This window comes from Perissodus microlepis, chromosome 7 (assembly GCF_051167445.1).
Source record: "Perissodus microlepis isolate ML-2025 ecotype Zambia chromosome 7, ASM5116744v1, whole genome shotgun sequence".
In the NCBI taxonomy this organism is placed as follows: Eukaryota; Metazoa; Chordata; class Actinopteri; order Cichliformes; family Cichlidae; genus Perissodus; species Perissodus microlepis.
The window spans coordinates 40,497,306-40,518,086 of record NC_140467.1 but is presented as its reverse complement, the minus strand read 5'-3'; the positions used below and the strand labels follow the sequence as shown (position 1 = coordinate 40,518,086).

The window sequence follows — 20,781 nt, the reverse complement described above, 5'->3', positions numbered from 1 at the left end:
CTTTGGACTGTGGGAGGGGGATGGAGTAGAGAGAGAGAACCCACACAGGTACAGGGAGAACATGCAAAACGTTCATGCTGTGAGGTGACAGTTCCAATCAGTGCACCACCGTGCCACCTCTAGCAAAACATTTTATGCTATTTCTCTGTGATTACTGTTCCCACTTGGATCTATTCTAACAGCTTAAACTCCCCAGAATTACTCTTATGAGCTTTTTAAAAATAATAACCATAAAAAATCCAACTACAAGCGACTTTTGAGGATGACATCCATCCTTTTTCTTAACCAGTTGTTCCAACTTATAGGTCCCTATAGAGTCATAGAATTAGAGGTTACATAAAAATGCTTATGACATGCTTATTACATGCCAAGATTCAGTGAGTACAATGTGCTGTGCAGTTTCTGTGGTAGCTAAGTGAAAGTAACCATCACACCCCAATAAAGCTGCCTGTCTCTGCCAGCAGATCTATATTGAAATGTGCAGCAGAGACCATTACAACATGCTTAAGAACATTAGCGAGATGGAGAGCAGATATCAGTTAGTGCATAACCTCCAAGCCTGGGCGTCTTTTCAAGTGACGCTCAATAATTGCACACTCCGCCCACATGATCCAGTAGCTGAAATAATTCACCGCAGTCATCCAATAAAGTCATTCGGATTCTTTAATGTTTTTTCTACAAAAATATTTTACATTAGAAAACACAGCTTGAAATATACACAGTCCACTTGGATTGAAGTACCCATGGAACATCTCCATTGAAATATATCTGTGTCTATATTTAAACTGTAGGTAAATATACCAGCAACAATAAACCTGGTTGCTGTTTTGTGAGGTTTTTCAATGACGTCACCAGGAGGAGCTTGGGATTGAAGCCGTGAGCTGTAATCTGATCAAAGCAAATATGGACTCACAATCTATCCATATTAATTACAAAAAATACAACAAAGCAGAGGCAAATGCTGCCTCTGATAATGGCAGGGAATGCTTCTGGTGAAAATAATGACTTTGTGTAGATATATGAACATCATTTCCTCAAAGAGTGTGGGAGTATAGGTAAAGGATCAAAGCAAGGATAATGGCACTAAGCAACCGTGAGAGAGACTTTCTGCCATGAATAACATTCGTTTGTCTGTTTTCCAAATCCCAGAGTGCCCTTTCCTGCATGTAGCTGTAGCAGGTGGTATTCACCTGCCTGCCTGTTTACAACCTCAAATGCCACTCATCTACCTGTTGCCATCCAGCGTGCCATTTATGCCTGGCTGTCAGGATCCCACAGGGGCCATTCATCTACAAACTATCTACACCACATCCACAGGGCACTTTTTTTTTTTTGCCAGGCTGCCTCGATATGTGCCGGGGTGTCAGTCAACTGTCTAACTATTTATATCCCAGGATGTCATTCTTTACCCTGGCTTGAGCCGTTCTGTGGGGTTTTTATATCAAGTTGCGTAAAAATACTATTTTTCTCCGGGATAGGTGAATCAGAACCCTAAACTTCGCCATCATGTTAACTGCAGTCAGGCTAAAACGAAAGATAAAAAAATAGATTTGACGGACAGGGTTTTGAAAGGCATACAGGGAGTGCAGAATTATTAGGCAAATGAGTATTTTGTCCACAACATCCTCTTCATGCATGTTGTCTTACTCCAAGCTGTATAGGCTCGAAAGCCTACTACCAATTAAGCATATTAGGTGATGTGCATCTCTGTAATGAGAAGGGGTGTGGTCTAATGACATCAACACCGTATATCAGGTGTGCATAATTATTAGGCAACGTCCTTTCCTTTGGCAAAATGGGCCAAAAGAAGGACTTGACAGGCTCAGAAAAGTCAAAAATAGTGAGATATCTTGCAGAGGGATGCAGCAGTCTCAAAATTGCAAAGCTTCTGAAGCGTGATCATCGAACAATCAAGCGTTTCATTCAAAATAGTCAACAGGGTCGCAAGAAGCGTGTGGAAAAACCAAGGCGCAAAATAACTGCCCATGAACTGAGAAAAGTCAAGCGTGCACCTGCCAAGATGCCACTTGCCACCAGTTTGGCCATATTTCAGAGCTGCAACATCACTGGAGTGCCCAAAAGCACAAGGTGTGCAATACTCAGAGACATGGCCAAGGTAAGAAAGGCTGAAAGACGACCACCACTGAACAAGACACACAAGCTGAAACGTCAAGACTGGGCCAAGAAATATCTCAAGACTGATTTTTCTAAGGTTTTATGGACTGATGAAATGAGAGTGAGTCTTGATGGGCCAGATGGATGGGCCCGTGGCTGGATTGGTAAAGGGCAGAGAGCTCCAGTCCGACTCAGACGCCAGCAAGGTGGAGGTGGAGTACTGGTTTGGGCTGGTATCATCAAAGATGAGCTTGTGGGGCCTTTTCGGGTTGAGGATGGAGTCAAGCTCAACTCCCAGTCCTACTGCCAGTTTCTGGAAGACACCTTCTTCAAGCAGTGGTACAGGAAGAAGTCTGCATCCTTCAAGAAAAACATGATTTTCATGCAGGACAATGCTCCATCACACGCGTCCAAGTACTCCACAGCGTGGCTGGCAAGAAAGGGTATAAAAGAAGAAAAACTAATGACATGGCCACCTTGTTCACCTGATCTGAACCCCATTGAGAACCTGTGGTCCATCATCAAATGTGAGATTTACAAGGAGGGAAAACAGTACACCTCTCTGAACAGTGTCTGGGAGGCTGTGGTTGCTGCTGCACGCAATGTTGATGGTGAACAGATCAAAACACTGACAGAATCCATGGATGGCAGGCTTTTGAGTGTCCTTGCAAAGAAAGGTGGCTATATTGGTCGCTGATTTGTTTTTGTTTTGTTTTTGAATGTCAGAAATGTATATTTGTGAATGTGGAGATGTTATATTGGTTTCACTGGTAAAAATAAATAATTGAAATGGGTATATATTTGTTTTTTGTTAAGTTGCCTAATAATTATGCACAGTAATAGTCACCTGCACACACAGATATCCCCCTAAAATAGCTAAAACTAAAAACAAACTAAAAACTACTTCCAAAAACATTCAGCTTTGATATTAATGAGTTTTTTGGGTTCATTGAGAACATGGTTGTTGTTCAATAATAAAATTATTCCTCAAAAATACAACTTGCCTAATAATTCTGCACTCCCTGTATAGTAGCCTGGTAGGAAGTTTTACTTTCCAGGCACAATTTTTTTCTTTGGCAAATATGCTTCTTTACTCTCTTGCTGATAGTTAGATGAGAAGATAGGTGTTTAAATATTTATGGCTATGCTGGAAGGTAAAAAAAAACACGTCTTGAAGCAAGTAAATGACTTGTAAATGACAAACAAAACACTGCTAGTTCAGTGAGCTTGAGGTCAGCTAGCTATTCCCCTCTTTTCCTGGTCTTTCTAAAGCAAATGTTCTCATCAAACTCTCAGCAAGGAAGCATATTTCTCAAAAATGTCTGTCATTACCAGATTTCATGGTGTCACTTATTAAAATGTTTCTATTTTTTTTTACCACTTCACATCAAACAAATGCCATTCATTATTGCTGTAGACTTGGTGCACATGAAAAAAACAATCTCTACTCATTTAGTCTTCTCAGCGTTAAGCCTTTTTAGCCATTCAAAAAAACAACAAAAACAAACCTAAAACAAAAAAGATATAACAATTTGTCAAGTACGGCACTAACATTATCATTGTGGATGTATTGATACCTGTCAGGGGTACCTTAGTTTGATAGTATGATACTGGTATGTACATCCCAAACTGCAAGGCGCTTTAGATGACCATCAAATGGCATGTGAAATAAATAACAACAAAATAATGGTAAAAACATACCAATCAATACTTATATGAGTAGAAATTTCCAGTTTGTACTTTAGTTTGTGTCCACTGGCCCTTCACTAATAATTAAACTCTTGCACCCAGCTTGAGAACTGTCCCCCATGCTTTAGCATCATAGCAGTTCGGAGCGGAGGGCCAGTGACAGCGTCCAGAGTGGCGGCAGCAGCCAGACGGGAGACGGGGATGGGCGGACGCCTAAAGGCGATGCGGTGTCCGAGGTGCAGGAGCACACCTCGTATCCGTTCTCCGCGTGATCTGGGTGATTTTGCACGTTGACTCTCGTCTCTGTGCTTTTGGGCTGTGTGTCCGGAGAGTCCGACTGCATCTCTGTGCACAGCAGCCAGTCCTTTGCAATGAGGCGGGGGTATCCTGCCTCCACCTCCATGTCACTGCCTGGCACTCGCCAGTACTCCTTCCCTTTGAAGAAATAGGACGAGCCTTAAGAGAGAGTGGGAGGGAGGGAGGGGGAGGACACAGGGTTGATACTGTTATATTTTTGGATGTGAATAAACAGAACAAGATCACATGGAGCAGAAAACAATATAATACTAAATCGCACGTAAGGTGGAAAGTTGGCTGCAGTAACTGTATTAAAAACACAGCAAGTGAATATATGAGCAGGATTATAGAAGTTTCCGTGTGATGTCACTGGTGAAATCCAAAATGACCTACAATGACTTGGAATTTACGAGGAGACCAACAGGAAAAAAACCCAAAACGTTTTTGTGTTAAAGCCTGCACAAAAGTAATGACTGGAAAATGTTAATCGTCCCAAGAAGGAAATGTGCCTGTTAGCTCATACATAATGGGCTATTAGTTCCAGTGATCTGGTCAGGGACGCGGATGTTATGAAGGCTGAGGTTCTGCACTAAAAGCTGCAGGAATTAAAAACTGGGAAGGGAGCAAACTGACTGTTTATCAAGTGCTTGCTTATAATTTTCCAGAAAAGTTAAAAAAAGATGTTCAGAGTTTTAAAAATGTGCATTTGATCAAACATAAAGATTAAAACCAGCCTTGACAGTTTGTCAGGAGTGAAGCGCTGCCTGTGTGCACTGCTGCAATACATAATGAGTTTTAAGTTTAATGTACAAAATCAAGCATATATCAAATGTATTCTGAGCTAATGATACAAACATAGAAACCAGAATAAACTCAGGGTGGCACGGAGGTGTAGTGGTTAGCAGGCAGTGACCTCAAAGCAAGAACGTTAAGTTTTGATTTTGAATGTGCCCGTTGGGGAGGCCAATCCATGAGTGATACTGTCGGTATGTTTTTACCGCTCTCCCAGTACATCATTGTTATGCTGAAAAATGAAACTGGTGCCAACCAGACACTTTCCAAATGGTGGAGTACTGAGAGTACTTTTCTGCATTCACAATTCCATCAATTTGACAATATTTCCAACACCAGTGGCTGAAATTCAGCCCCAAACCATGCTCTCTTGACCTCCTTCGGCAACTTTTTGAGTCAGAAAGTTGGATTCGTCACTCCATAAAGCCTGTTTCATCTAATTTTCAATCCACTTCTTCTGTAATTTGGCACACCTCAATTTTTCTTTCTTAAGACGGGCTTCTTGACAGCCACCAGTCCATTGAAAAGTAAACTTTTGAAGAGGTTCTGGCACTCACATACATACTGATAAACCAAAAAATTTGAACATTTGAAAATTGGAATCATCAGTTGTCACTGATTTTCAGTCCAGATCTTGTGGACTCTGCTTCACTTCCTTAAGAAGGACTTTTGGACAACCATCCTTTCACTGAGACCATTTCTGATGAGGCCTGAGTGAACAGTAGATGGATCAAATGTCTCATATATCTCTTCCTGTTTCTTAAGGACACGACTTTGACATACTGTTCACATGCTGTAGACGGTTTTGTTCAGGACCGTTTTTCAGGTCACACTGTACACCACTTTAACCCACAGCTTTACAGAAACCCATACTATACTTTTTGACACACTTGAGACATTTTTCTCGACCCGTGGAGCTAACGTTATGCACCGTTTAACATCTTCCCCACTAGCTTCTTCTCGCTGATATCTGTGTCATGTTAGGTGACCAGAATTACATCAAATGTGATGCACTATGCAAAAAAGAAGCACGCATTGTAAGGTGTGATGTAAGGTAACGATCAACACAATAATTTGATAAGTTTGCCTCCCTCAGACATGCTTCTACAGTTGCTTGGGAGCATAAAATCTGAATCTACTGAGATAGACAAGCGTATAACTGATGTGGCTCCTCGTTTACTGCTTTTGTCCCCTTCAGCATTGTTCACATCAAGTCTTTTCTCTTTTCTTCTTAGCTCTTAAAAGTGAATTCTTCCATGGCTTGTGTCTCTCCTCAACTCTATTCTCACTGCTGCTCACCATGAGTTATCTTCCCATCTTCTTCGTTTCTCTCTCCTTGCGTTCTCTCTTTATCCTATTGGAAACAGCCTAAAGGCAGATAAAAAGCTTTGATGTAGCTTAAGTTTCAGTGCCCAAAGGTGTATATAGAGTATACGTGACTGTCTGTGTTCTTGTTTATATAAATGCACACATTCCTATGTGCCCTTCCATGAAGCTTTGATTTGCTGGGGCCTTACCTTTTGTGTGATTTGCCTATTTCTATGCACAGCACAGAGCTTGGTGTAGGACCTCTGAAGCTGGTAACAACTCAGATGCAACACAGACCTCTAAACACCTGACAGGGAAAAGAGCTTCCACACATTCAGCTGGGAGTTGCTGCAGGGGAAATCAGTAATGTTGCTCACTCCTGCTGAGAGTGGCCTGAAAAACACAACCAAGTACCTCTGGCTAATTAGCTGTTTTTGTGCCAGTTTTAACTACAACAAGTGCTTAATCAAAGCCTAGTATGGACAGCCAAATGGATGACACATTCTTCAGGGGGCTTTGCTTCACAAAGGCTTCCAAAACAATGCAACTAAAAGTAAACATTTTTTTTCTCTACCAGAAAACATTACTGTTTGCTTTTGACCTTTAATAACCATTTAGGAACTTCAAGCAACCTTTTTCCTGCATCTGAGGATCATCTGTAGCTCTGAAGCTTTTGCCTAGTCAAAGCAAATGTCAGGACCTTGTTAATATAATACTTTGGTGGTGTGATTCTGGAGAACTTTACCTAAAATATTATCTCTATGATCATGCATAGCTCTTTTAAGGTCCCGGCACAGCATTTTAGGTTAAGGTGTGGACTTTGGGCCATTGCAACACCTTGATTCTTTTCTTTACAGCTATACTTGTTGTAGATTTGCTATTGTGATTGGGCTCATTGTCCTGCTGCTGGTGTTAGATGTTTGTGCTCTGACGCTCTGTTTGATTTTGGCCAAATGTGGTGACCAAACATAAAAGAAACAAAGCAACCCTTCCAAACAAATCATGCTTCAGTCTTTTTCAAATTTTACTATCATGAACTTTAACATTTAACACGATTTGTGAGACCTGTAGAGGCTGAGATGTAGCTCTTGGATTTTTTCTGCAGTTTCTGAACTCGGAGTGAGTTTCCCGGGCATTTACTCCTGGGAATATTGGAAACTGTCTTGAATATATTCCACTTCTGAATAACGGACTTCAAGCTGTTTGGAAATGGCCCTATAACCATTTGCATATTGATGAGTAATAACAGTGTCTTCTCTGAGATCATTACTGATGTCTTTCCTCCTTGGCATTGTGTTAACGGCTGAATGCTCCAGACCAGCAAACTGCTAAAATGTCGGCTTTGATTGAGGTGCTCACACTCGCCGATGATCAATTAATCAAGTGCATCTGATTAGCAGCACCTGGCAGCTACTTACCCTTTTAATCCTATGGCAGTAGTAAGGGTGTACCTAGTTTTTCACATGCCTGTAGACTTACATAGCATAGGCTTTGTTTCAGGTTATTATTATTTTTCCATTTAATTAACAAAGCATGGATGTGGTGTCAAAATTGCCTTATTGTTAATTGTCCAACTGACAGCTGCTTTTCTGATTTCATAGTCTTTTACTCATTAAGTCTAATATTATTGTCCACGCATGCTGTTCTGTGATTAAATTCTATTATAAAACGCTTTCTAATTGTGAAAGAAAATTTAAGAGTGGCAGACAAAAACTTTACAGTTTCAATGTGAAATCAAAAACTGCTACTTTTAGAATAAACTTGTCACACTATTCAGTCTACTAGTTAATTTATTCAAGCCAAAGAAAAGCGTGCATTTCTTTATACATACCCAACACTAAGCACCAGACTTTTGAAAGTGAATTCTCTATTTATTAAGATTTTTTTTGTCAGTACAAACTAATAATGCCTCATCACAATGGGTAATGCCGCACTAATGCCAACCATAATTCTGCTGGAAGAGCAGTGAGCTCGCACAAGCTTATATTTTCACATGTGTGAGTCTTAAAGAAGGTACTCAACATTTTTACAGGAGGTAAAAGACCAGAATGTTTTACAGGCACAGATGCACACAGTCCATAAACATTATTGACATGGCACATTCAGGCGTGACATGCTCCAGAAATGATCACATTATCCCACCTCCTCGCGTAAAGCTCGCCACTTTCAGAGAAACCAACAGGAGTGTGGGCTCGGGAGGGACACACACACACACACACACACACACACACACACACACACACACACACACACACACACACACACACACACACACACACAGTATGTATTTGAGCTGTTTTATTTGGTTTAGCAGCCGTTCATTTAAATTTCTGTGTGTAAATATTAGATCAGGCTTTCTGCGATGATTTAAAATTTATAACGACCAAAAAAATGACAAAGCTAAAAAGACACTCGACAGCTATCCTTGCACACAGAGGGCATTAAAAATGAATATCTTAAATGCAAAGTAATCAAACGTTTTTCTTTTTATAAATGAGAGCAGAGACTCCTCATTATTTTGACGATGGTACTGACATTCCAGGAATACTCTGTGACTGATTCGTGTACCAGATTAACCAGCTTCTGGTTAAAACTCAAACAAAGGCAGGCAACGCATGTGTCACAAAAACATCTGACACCTGATATTTATATCTCTTTGTGTAATACACAGCGTAGTATGAAACACTTATTTCTCATATTGTCTAGCAAATCCCAATAGTCGCTGAAGCTTGCACTTCCTCTGCAAAAACAAGCACTTCTGACTTGGTTAAACATTAAGTGGAATGATGCTTTTTGGTAATATGCTGAGCTATGTCTGGGAAAAGGTCATCGGTAACTGTTGATGACTATTTCAAATAGCTGTCAAGTGACTCTGAAGGGTTAGTGGCTAACCATATGTCATAAACACTGGGAGCTAATTTGGGGCGGTTAGCAGTAAACAATACCTCTGTTGTCTATCCAGCATGGAAATAGAAAATGTCACAGACCATAATCGCATTTTGGAACTGGACTAATTATCTACAAACAGAAGGCAGTGCCCGTGCTGCTGCAATGAAACATTTGTCATGCTCAACAACTCGGTGACAACTGTTGAGCACTTACACTCTCAAAAGATTGGAGTACTGGCTGTGGCCGATGAGAAAGCCAGTAAGTAAAAAAGAAGTGCAGGCTGCTGTCTATGTGAGGACGGCACACACACTCAGAACAGTGCTTAAGTGGTCACTCTCCTACAAACTCTTATGCTACATTCACACTAGTGAAAATAATAGCTGGAGACCACGGTGTGACCGAAATCCCTGCGACTATGTGCAATGACCGTGCAGTCTCGTCCCTTCAAAGACAAGGACCAGGTGTATGACTACTCAGACTCAGCTGCTGTCCTTCAAGCGACTTCGAGTGATGATATGACAATAAACTGTGTCCCTTAAACAGTCCGCAACGACCTTCCAATCTGTCCACATTCATAAATTAGATGGAAATAATTTCCAAACATTCGCTAATTGAGAGTTAGTGCAGTCAGTCTGAGTCAGACCACCATTGTTTGGGGACAGGCTGCCTCTCACCTGTGTGAGCTGTGTGAGCTGGTCACTCATGGGTTGAAGGTTTTCCACTCAAACTCAAACATTTTTTGAATATTGGTGCCAAATGCGAAAAAATTTCAGTGCCATCGCTGGGCAACATTTCCAACTTACAAGCAGGTTGTCATCTTGTTTTCACACTAGTGTGACTGAGCTATTAAAGGTGTGACACGAAGGTCACGTTTGCATTCTGGCAAAATGATAAATCACACGAATTTACCAAATGCTAAAACTGCAATAATAAATTCCTATCATAAAGAAAATAATATAAATCTGAAAGAATTAATAACACAGATGTAAAAAAGGGAAAGAAACTGAGCACTCTGTTTAAGTGATGAGTGGTTATTTATGATTCTTAAATGCCAAAGATGGGTGCTGCATGACACATAGTCATCTTCTAAATTACAGCTGAACTGGGAAACATAATCCAGCCAATCGTGTTGCTAATCACACACAAGTGTGGAATAAATCACTGCTGTGAAAATAGCAAAAAAACAAAGCATCCTCTAGGATTTTTTTTCCACCAGCATATGTTCCAATCCAAAGTTCACTAAGCTAATTTTGTCTGTATGCAGTGACACAGCTAACAGATTTTACACAATTGCTTCTTAATTAAGACTTAAATAAAATGTGTAGGCATACACGAGATAAGTAAAATAAATTAAGGTGTTCAAATCAAAAACTAACATCAAGTAAAAAACTAAACGTGCCGTAAAAATGCAGGATGTTACTAGTCTGAGGAGATCAGTAGAGTGCCTATTTACATGATTCACTTAGTGCACTTCTGTGTTTATGCTGTGTATACTGGTGTTTGCGTGTGAGACAGAAAGAGACCTTGTTTCAGTGATAAGAGGGCTTACCAGGGCGGCCGATGGCTGTAGAATAATAACTGATGTTGAACCGAGAGCTGATGCAATGAGGGCAGTCTGTGAAATGCATGGCTGCCCAAACGAGGTAAAATCAACAGTGCTTCCCTTGCCTTCTTTCACACTCTACCTCCTTTCAACTATTTTAAAGAAGACAAACTGAGTGACTGCTCCAAAGATAAACTCTACTTTCATCTTGGAGCAGCAGCAGCCAGAGCAGCATCAGAACACGGATCTGCAGAAGAGGATCGACAGCATGATGGTGATTTTGCTGCGGCTAATGCAGCACGAACATTCTCAGCTGGAGCTTCTTGATTAAACCGGAGATCCTGTCATCCCTTCTTAGCCTTTTTTCAGATGGTTTGTTCCCAGCGTATCTGACCATGTCCACCGAGCTCACAGTAGCAGCACTGATTACTTGAATCTTGTGGATTCATAACAGCCAACACAACTCTACGCTGTGTTTGCAGTGTAAAGGTCAAGGCTGTTTTCGGCAAGCCGGGATGCCTGCTTTCTGGTAGCCTGGTTCAGTGTCTGTAATCTAAAAAGTTTGTTGTCTGGAAACTTCAGCAAGTAACATCCAAAAGGTCCCTAGGCAAGGTAAATATATGGGTTTACATTACATTTACTATAACCCCAGCTCACTTTTTATGGGGCTCTGGCTCCTTGTTGTGGTGTATCTGTAAGTCACATTTTCGTGTACAGTTTGCATGTGAATGTGAGATTTTGTGCAGATGAATGTGCGTGTCTGTTTACTTTAATCATTAAAAACAAAAGTCTGAACATGTCAGCATGGATTTATTTTTTGAAGGGCTGATCTGCTTTATATAACATATCACTGTATGTATTTCTCCAAATCTCCCAAACTCCACGACTCCAGAACGATGCACAGAATAATGCAAATGTTCCCTGAGTCTCAGAGCCCCTCTGGAGCCTCTAAAAGCTCTTTAAGCCTCTCTTTTAAAAAACATCTGAAAAGTATTCACAGCACTTGTTCCACATTTTTTCATGTTAAAGCAAAACGGATTTAATTTGTTTTTTCACCTCAAAATTCTGCATACAATACTCCATAGTGACAAAGTGAAAAAATGTTTGCTTGATATGTTAATAATAAAACTAAAAACCAAAGATTTTAAATAGAAAACAAAATGTATGGACAGGTGTGTGCATTTCCAAATCTTCAGTCAAGTTGTCGAAACATCTGATCAGCAGAAACAAGGATGCACCTAAGTGTCATGGCAAAGAAAATGTTAATACTTATATTTTTGTTTTTTTGTTTTTAATAAATGTGCATGAATCTGAATTTTATTAGACCTTATTAGATTAAAGATAACTGAATTCATGTTTTTATACTTAGCAAACTGGACTTCTCTGAAAACTCAAATTAATTTAATTTATATGGCACCAAATTACAATAACAGTCACCTCAAGGTGCTACAATAAAAATGACCTACAATAAGAGGGGTAATCTGATTGTTGAGGAAACACAATCAGATTACATTAATAAGCAAGCTCTTGGCGATGGTGGGAAGGAAAAACTCCCTTTTAACAGGAAGAAACTTCCAGCAGAATCAGGCTGAAGGCGGGGCGTCCATCTGCAGCGATGACTGGGGGATTTTCTATTCGAGAATACAAGTCAATAACTGTAATTTGACATCTTAATATAAAAAAGTTCGAAGTTGCGTTTTTTTTAAAGCTTTTTTATAAAACAATTTAACCTTAAACCTTGTGCATACTGGTGGATTAACCACTACAGTAACAGCGAAATATATATGTATATATTTTGCTGTGTCATTCAGTGATTTGTTTTATTGAAGTACTGATTATACAGGCAGCAAGCCAACTTCTGTCAATTTGATGAAAAGTCATACAAATAAACATTGGTTTTTATGGCTACTCACCATCAGACCACCTCATGGCATCATCCAGGTGTGGAGGCAGCCCCTTCCATAGTGAGCTGTCTTTAGGGTAGCCCAGGTCCATACGTCGCAAGTGGTCATCGTAGCGCCAGTAGCGGTTGTCCTTAAAAAAGTAGGTTTTGTCGTTGTGCAGCCAAACAAAGACGGCGTCCACTCCTTCCAGTGGCAAGCCAAAGTCGCTGATTGGACGAGGGTAACCCTCTTCTACATTATTGTCTTTAAAAACCCAGTATTTTAAACCTGAGTGATGAACACAGAGGTTAAAATCAAACCTTTTATATGATAGGATGTATCCACACAATTACAAACTAAACTAAATGAAACAAACAAGCAAAAAAACAACTTGTGAACACACAGACTGAGTAATCGAATAAAGTTACATATATTTACCTTTGAAAAACACGATTTTGTGGTCCCCTGGTCTCTCGTACACAGCATCCACACTGTCCAGATTAGGAGGAAGGCCCCTCCAGAAACGATGAATCTGAGCAGGACGGAGAGATACTAGGTGCTTCTCTCGAGTTAGCCGCCAAAAATACTTCCCTATGATGGACAGAAATAGCAAGTAAAGATCAATAAGAACTTCTTAACAATACTCTGCGGGATTTATTTAGAAGGAAAGCCACAGAGTGTGCTGTATCTTCAGTAGTCACATCACAAAAGCTAGCTACTCCTTCAATTTGGCTAATTACAAAACTCAGTGCTTTTTACCTTCTGTTGATTCTTCTGGAACTACTTTGATAAACCAGTTAGCAGCACAGGAAATTGAAAAATTTGGCTTGAGTTTAGGAGGAAAAAAATGTATTATCCAGTTGAGCGTAGCCAAAAAACATCATGTATGCTTATGAAAAATGAAAGAGAAAACAAAAATCAAAAATGCTGCTCCACTGATTTTTCAATATACCATACAGACTGGCTAATGCCCCAGAAACATCACTTTTCATGCTTAGTAGATTCAGTTTATCAACCAGTTTGGGCTTCATTTTCTTTGGACTGGAGGATTTGTGATAGTGTGTAAGCCTTTTATTCAACCTCATAGAAACACACATGACTTGGCTTCCTGTTGATTGCTGGCGCCACCGCTCGGCCCCACGCCCAGCCTCACTAACTTCACCATATGTTCTTAACTCGTGTTTTTCGCCACATGTTCAATGTTGCACATTGAACTGCAACAACAATCAAAACCCAGTTCATCCAGGAAAACACTTTTTCTCCATATCTGACGCTGGACAATAAAGTACACTCTCCCTTTAGAAGAACGGCGAGGCATCCTTTGATCTTTAAGTCGAATCGCCGGTGGACCATTCACTAGCGGTTCAATTTAGATTCATGGAGTTCAGTTAATGGCTTCAGACACTCAGGCAATGGCAGGGGAATTACTGTAAGAAAATGCAAGCGAGCGAGCGGATCAGTTTGAGACTCTAAGAAAGGACTCTCCAATCAAGATGTGCGGCTACAAAACTACAAACAGACACAGTTTGATCTTGAAGAGACACCAAAGTGAAACCAAAGAGGCCTAAAATGACAGACCTACAAAATACTCTCAGAGAGAAAAATAAGGATGACAAAGAAACACAAAACAACCGCAAAGAAATGTAAAATAAATCCAGCAACAAAGCGACTCCTCGACTGTTGGAGTGCTCAAAATGAGAGCTTTGGGGCTTCAGACTTGCCTTCATCTAGTAGGCCATTTGTCATATACCATTTCCTTTGTTTATTTTTTATTTAATTTGTTTGGTCAGTATGCAAATATGCATTTCTTATGCAGAGGACTCAGTTAACTTGCAGAAGACTTCTGCACAAGACCCTCACAAATGCAAACATAATGTCTTCTCGCAACTTCAACTTGATCTGAAAATATCTTCAAGGTTTTTGCACACACACACACACACACTTTCTCCTTTCAGATTTGAATACCTTTGAAAAAGAAGGCCTCCCCTCGTATTTGGGCCACGGCATCAAAGTGACTGGTGCATCTGTCTGGAGCATCCCGTGCCAGTCTGCGTGAAAAAATAAGAAGCAGAAAAAAGAAATGAAGACAAAAGATGGAAAAGGTTGTAGTATTTTCAAAAAGCAAAGAAGTTACTACAATTACAATCATATTCGCTACTATGCTGCATGAAAAATGTCACGATCGTACTCATCTAATGAGAGATGTTCTGAATGTGTGCACAAATGTGCATGTTATGTGCTTTAATTAAATGGGCTAAATATGAGGTGAAATGCTGTCACACTGAAACGGTGCGGTCTTTCACAACATTTATCCCACAAGCTAATAAGTGATTTAAAGCACTGACGTGGTCAGCCTGCCAATTATCAAGGCAATAGCACTACAGACCTGCCACTGTGAGTGGGAGGGCGAGAGCTCTCCTGTTATCAACAAAGATCTCTATTCAGAGCTCTTTTAATGAAACTCTGCTGCCTAGTGGTCAGCATTTGTGACCCTTGGCAAGCATGATATAGCTTTTCCACGCATCATGATAACATGGAGTGGGTGAAAAGTGAGTGATGAGGACAGTGAAAGGCCAATACTACTGATGGAAAATGGGCTTCTATTCTGCCTTGGTTTTAAAATGCTTTTAAATTGTGTGTATGCATGGAGGTCAGGAAGCAGCGGGTAGCAGGCGGCTTTCAATATAGCATGAAACGTAAAATTTAGCTAAAAGGGCTAACAATTTAAACATTTATTCTTTATTATGGACTATAGCATTAGTTTAAATGGTTAAATAATGTGCAATTTACTATGCAATAAGAATAATATGCTATATAATGACCACATCTGGAACATGATATGTTGTGCTGTTGAAAGCACTAAATTGGCAGGGCTGTGAGAAACAGCTTTTGGAGGTAGCAAGCGGCTGTTTTTACTTAGTTTTGCTTTTCTGGGTGAATCTATTGGGGACGTTTATTACACTTTCCACTCCAACATCTTTAGTGCAGTGAACAGAAAGACCCAAGGGGGGCTTGTAAAAAGAATAAACCACAATTTTGTGTTTGTGTGTGTGTGTGTGTTTGAGAAGGCCAGAAAAGCAGAAAGAGAGAAGATGAAAGGTTGAAGTGTATCATTTATGTGTTAGGCTACCAGAATCATTAAATTATTTGCACTGTGCTGAAAGTACACCAGGTGTCCTACTTACAGGAGTGTGGATCTGTTTTCGGGGAGGTCCAGTAGAACAGGAGGTTCAGCTGTCTGGGAGGGGTTTCCTGGTCGATTTGTATGGGAAACTGAGTCTCTGACACCTGAGAGGGATACGTGTGATTTCATTTGAAGAGGAAAAACAAAACATGGCAAAACATTACGTTGTTTTATTCCTTCATGTAGGAAAAAAAAGATGACTTATATTGTCACATAAAAATCATCAATTTCCAGAAAGAATTGAACATTTTGCACATTTTTAAAAATTGCTTGCTCAGTTGTTGATCTTTTGTACGTGTTTCTTTTATTATAACCAAATATAGCAGTCTTGTCTTAGTGTCTGTCTATCTTTAATTTAGTTCAATTCATTCTCCTCCATTCTGTCCCGTCCTTTAACATTCTTTCCTGCACTTCATTCTCAGCTCATGATCATTAGTCTCCCCTCAGCTCACTGATACTCTGTATATCAGGGAATGGTGTGATAAGGTCATATGCCATAAAGAGGTCCAATTAACTCCAGCCACGTTTTCATTAATCAATAACAGTACTCTACACAACTTGTCAATCCCTTTCTGTTTCAGTCACACGCACACACACCGATATGCAGAGGGAATGGAAACCTCATACCGTAGAGCTGCCAGACTCTGACTTTGTCTTCATAGGGTAGATCATATTTCAGCGGGTCTCCCACGGGACCCTGGTAGTATGGTCTCATGATAGACTCTATGGCTGATGTGTGCACCAGGCCGATGGCATGACCGAACTCATGGACTGCGACTGCAAACAGATCCATCCCATGAGATTCTAAGGCAGACACAGAAAGAGGGGAACACTCATTAGCCTTACATGCATATCTGACTTTTTTTGGTCTTATACCTGCTCAAAGTGGACAAGACTGTGTGAGACTATTAAAAACCTGCATTAGTAATGATGCACATTAGAGGTCGGTACAGGAATAAAACATAAAGATGCACTTCTGGAAACTATTCTTAATTTATTTAAGAGAGAACTGACTTCAATCAAAGAAGTAGCTGCACACAAGTATTACTGCTGATCTTCACCACGGTAGAAAGATTAAGCCACAAGCATGACAAGAAAAGTTACCTAAGAAACACCTTCTCGTTCCTTTCTTTAAACATTTCAAAACTAACCTGCGCCCTTTTTAGGGCAGTAAGAGAAAACAGCGGTGTTATCAATGTGAAACTGTGACATAGCAGAAAACTACTATATTCTTCTCTGCAGTTTAACCATAGCTTGCCTGTATCACCTCCAGCTTTGATTGAGATCACCTAGCTGCTTAAAGATTTTTGTAAAACCCATATAGCCACTGTTTGCATGTTTATCCCTTTTATGAGTGAACTCTATAGGTTGCAAGTTAAGAGGCGTGACAGACAGCTCCTGTGGCTGTGAGTGCTGTTAGGAATGTGGTGCAGTGAGATAACTATGGTAATACTGCCTGAGCCCCTGGGCTGCCAATCAAATCCTAAGTGTGGAAAGACACCCAAAGAGGCTGCAGGCTATTAAAACACATTTCCCTGGATGTTGAGCTAAGAGGAAAAGGCAACGCTTCCAAAAACTCCTTGTTTGGCTCTGCTAAGCAAGACAAAACCTGGTTTTTGAGATTTAGATTCGCAAAAATGTGAGTGCGGGCGAGTCGAGCCAAGCTAGCTTAGAGTTCCTCGGTGACTAGGATCAAATCAGCATTCTGTTAACCTTATGTTGGCCTCGACTTGGGAACGTCTTAGCGCTGTGCTCTGTCAAAAGACAAAGGACAATTGGAGAAGTGCACTTGTGCTTGCTGCACCTGGGATTTCCAGAAGCCAAATGCCAACTCTAATCTACATGAGCACAAGGTGGAGAGAGGGAGTGCGGATAAATGAAAGGATCGAGGGAGAAAACAGGGATTCAGAACAAAGTAGGCACCGTGTCATCGCATTTACAACCCATCTGAGGTTGACAGACAAAAAAAATGCTCGTGCCTGCGGACAAAGAGAGATTTACGTGGATGAATAAGACTCATTGAGTTAGACTCCCATGCCTGGAAAAAAAAACAAAAGACAAAAAAAGAAAAGAAAGTAAGCACAATAACATCACTGACAACAATTTGTGTAATTCCAGGTTATTATAACATATAATATTTTAAAAAAAGTGCTACTACTTTAATGCACAGTAAATACAATGCAATAAGGTACAATACTCTCTTGGATATGACATGATGAGTCCAGAATGCTGCAAACATGGCCTGCAGCATTTGGTTAAAAGTTTAATAAGAATGGTGTAACATAAGGTAGACGGAAAGAAACAAGGACACAACTAGCCAAGGGCTATCCTTTTCATCTGGCGCCAATCCATGCGCTATTATGACCTTGCATTACCTTGTGCCAATCTGGAATCGGTTTATACAGGGCTTAACAAATTTATTAGATCACCACCCAGTGTAAGGTTTATGTCACAGCTGCTCTAATGTAGTACTGCCAACTACCAAAATCTTTCTTTATGTTTCTGTAATGGCGAATCCACCGGTATGCACCAGCTCTTTAATCAAAAAAAATAATAATTATTGTTGCTATCTATGTTTTTTTGTTTTTTTTCCTAATTTACTGTAAGAAAAAATAGTAAATAAAAAAAAATAGTTTCGGTGGTTGAATTTTCAGTAATCCAGTACTTTTAGTTTTAAGCAAGTGTTTTTGAGGTTTTTTTAACAGGGTGGTCACTGTATATATTTTTGAATACAAATGTTTAAATTACACATTTGTGTTTAAACTAGGTTCATGTGGTAAATTAACGAAGGGTGATGATTCAGAAACTCCTGAGGCCTTTTTCTCTATCAATGATTTTTATAACTGATTTCTTAAACTAAACAAATGATGAACTACATGCTTTTTCAAACTTGTAACACTCAGAAACAAAACGTCTGTCTGTAAAAGCAGTTTATTACAACCTGTAATTGCAACACCATAAAAACAGTCTGTTTAAGGAAACACAAGGCAGTGCCCAGGGTTGCAAGAACTTGGGCTTTCTCACAAAAGACTATTGTTAGTTTCCTTATCCACACTCGAAATTACACCATTTAATGTAATAAGTCTATTAATATAATCATGACTATGAAGGCAACTCTGGCGATTTCCTAACCTAACAAAACTCCTTGCAAATCACCAAACGCAGCTTAAAAATAATTATAAAGTATTCACTGGCGTGGTGCTGAGGGACGGGCAATTAAAGATGGTTTAAGGTGAAGGACTTCCTAACATCAAGGCATTCCTATTGTAAATGTTGGAATCTATGCAGAAGTACTTGTGTATTGGATTGGAGTTTTTATACTTCATCCAAAGTCTTCTGGTAACATTCAACCCACATATTTTGCTTCTGCATCTTTCCCCGACGGACTTTCTATACATATATCTAGAACACTGGAAAGTATACTAAAGGCCTAATTTTCTGCAGTACTCCAGTGCAACCTCTCGTTGCTGAAACCCAAATAGAAAGCTGATCAAACTTGACATCAATAAATAAACTTTACTTTTTAGAACTCTGTGAAAAAGTGTCCAGAGAAGCAAACTCACATTTTTAAGTATTAATCAAAGTTTCGTGAACCCCACTGAGCTTCCAAAGAAGGAAAACTAGGCAGAAGTAAGATTCTTGTACTGTAATTTAAAAAGCATGCCCAACTTTTCATTTGGAAATCAAAATCTGTTCCGAGTGAGACGTGTGACAAAAATAAACATGTAATGGTGACACTGTTTCGAAATGACCTCAATTATATCTTTGGAATACTCCAATTTCGTGCTACTGGCCTCCAAAGATAATCAGTGTAATAATAATATTGCTCTCAATGTATCGGGTCAGGCTCCATTAATAAATGTAACTCTGCCTATCCCATAATCAGCATTTGGAGACAATACTTCTTCTGAGCTGCAAAGTGTATGCAAAGAGCTATTATATGATGTCAAAATTAATTGAGAGAAATGGAGCTCCTTTGTGAATATTTAGTGAGCTAAATTAGGCAAGCTGGCAGCTGCGCAAAAATGATCCTTTATATTAAGCAGGCCGAAGAGCTGCTATACAAAACTGTTTAATCAATACATTTTCAGATTGTAACAAAATGCAGAAGCAGAAACATTTGGCTCGCAGACATGAGTGACTAAACACAGAGTAGAAGAACTGGAACAACATGCTGGTACCTTAAATATTCTTTTAAGGTAGTAAAATAATGACAGATTTTGAAATGAATTCCATCCATCCATCTGTTTTCTTCTGCTTATCCAATTCAGGGTTGCATGTGGGCTGGAGCCTATTCCAGCTGTCTTAGGGCGAAATGATTGGTGGCAAAAAGCGATCACCTGCTACTCTTTGGACCAGGTTATAAACAGGTTATAGAGGAGGATTGTAGAGGACTGAGTAATGCCAGTTAAGAGGGTTGCAGCGAAATTTCATATACGATGTAAATATACACTGAGAATTTTGAATTATATCTGGAAATATAAAAAGTAGGTAAACGTTCACAAAAAGTGGTATGAGATTTAAAACTCAGATGGAGGTCAAGATTCTCAGAGGTGGTCTATTAAGAGGAAAATGTAGTGACTGTCTTACTTCTCTCACCCCAACCGGTCGCAGCAGATGGCCGCCCCTCCCTGAGCCTGGTTCTGCCGGAGGTTTCTTCCTGTTAAAAGGGAGTTTTTCCTTCCCACTGTCGCCAAAGTGCTTGCTCATAGGGGGTCATATGATTGTTGGGTTTTTCTCTGTATCTATGAAGCGCCTTGAGGCGACTTTTGTTGTGATTTGGCGCTATATAAATAAAATTGAATTGAATTGAATTGAATTAAATGAGCTGTGGCCGATTACCACAATGTCAGGTTTGCCAGGATTGAGATGGTGGAAAGTTAAACAAATCCACTTTGTAAAAAAACCCAAATGCAAAAAAAAGAAGCCAAACAGTCATGAGAGAGAAGTAAAGCTTCTCACATAGCAGTGGAAAGAAAGTTAAGCAGATGGCCTGATATCACTTCAAATTAAAACTGAAAAGGTCCAATGATTGACCTTTGAGGTATCCCACCTAGGAGAGAGATGAAGCAGATGAAGGT

General features: G+C 39.9%; 1 protein-coding gene across 1 annotated transcript in view; it reads right to left on the bottom strand.

Annotated features, from left to right (window-relative positions):
• Nucleotides 1–645: 645 nt before the first annotated feature.
• Nucleotides 646–20,781, bottom strand: part of mmp17a (matrix metallopeptidase 17a) — a 103,118-nt gene continuing 82,982 nt past the window's right edge. The window contains exons 5-10 of the mRNA XM_084935039.1: nucleotides 16,328–16,504; nucleotides 15,702–15,804; nucleotides 14,482–14,564; nucleotides 12,955–13,107; nucleotides 12,547–12,804; nucleotides 646–4,260 (exon numbers count right to left, since the gene is read on the bottom strand). Of these exons, the coding sequence (XP_084791165.1) occupies nucleotides 3,935–4,260; nucleotides 12,547–12,804; nucleotides 12,955–13,107; nucleotides 14,482–14,564; nucleotides 15,702–15,804; nucleotides 16,328–16,504 (1,100 nt within the window). The 3' untranslated portion in view covers nucleotides 646–3,934. The remainder of the gene's footprint in view (nucleotides 4,261–12,546; nucleotides 12,805–12,954; nucleotides 13,108–14,481; nucleotides 14,565–15,701; nucleotides 15,805–16,327; nucleotides 16,505–20,781) is intronic.